This window comes from Chinchilla lanigera, unplaced genomic scaffold (assembly GCF_000276665.1).
Source record: "Chinchilla lanigera isolate Chin_1 unplaced genomic scaffold, ChiLan1.0 scaffold00123, whole genome shotgun sequence".
Lineage (NCBI taxonomy): Eukaryota > Metazoa > Chordata > Mammalia > Rodentia > Chinchillidae > Chinchilla > Chinchilla lanigera.
The window spans coordinates 1,042,403-1,042,951 of NW_004955524.1; the positions used below are offsets into that span (position 1 = coordinate 1,042,403).

At 63.2% G+C, this 549-nt stretch overlaps 1 protein-coding gene across 1 annotated transcript; it reads left to right on the plus strand.

Annotated features, from left to right (window-relative positions):
• Positions 1–240: 240 nt before the first annotated feature.
• On the plus strand, positions 241–549 carry Haus8 (HAUS augmin-like complex, subunit 8; the record flags this gene model as incomplete). The annotated part of the gene is given in 1 exon segment (XM_013507279.1): positions 241–549. A coding segment is annotated over 1 exon segment (157 nt), but the record flags the coding sequence as incomplete, so codon positions are not given.

Genomic DNA, 549 nt, shown 5'->3' on the forward strand with positions numbered 1-549 from the left:
GAACTGGGGTCCAAGCCAGGGCCTTCTCACTTAAGTCAGTTAAGTTTTCCGTGCTGGGCTAGGACTTGTGATCCTCCTGCCTCAGCCTCCCAGAATGCTGGGATCCTAGGTATGGCCCAGCTCGTCTACCAGGGTTTGCTGACTAGATGAGCCTTTCCTTTCCCGCTGCCTGGCCGCTGCTGGCCCCGTGCCCCGGTGAGCCATTGTGGAGCCTCCCCCTCACCTTCTCTGTTCCCCTAGGAGCTTCACGCAGGTGCTGGAGCTGTCGGCAGAGGCCAGCAAGGAGGCGGCACTGGCCAGCCAGGAGGCCTGGGAGGACGCACAGGGCGCTGAGACCGCCGGCCACTGGTACTTCAGTCCCGACACAAGTGCTGCGGGGACCCCGGGGGACAGCTGAGCCCGGACCCCTTCAGGGCATGCACTGTCTGCCCCCGGCGTGGAGGCCCTGGCTGCCCGCAGGGGACCTGTGTGGGGACGCCGGAGAGGACTTCGCCACTTAGCAGCTCGGCTGTTTCTGTCTCATGTTTAAAAAAGGAACTTGTGCTCAGA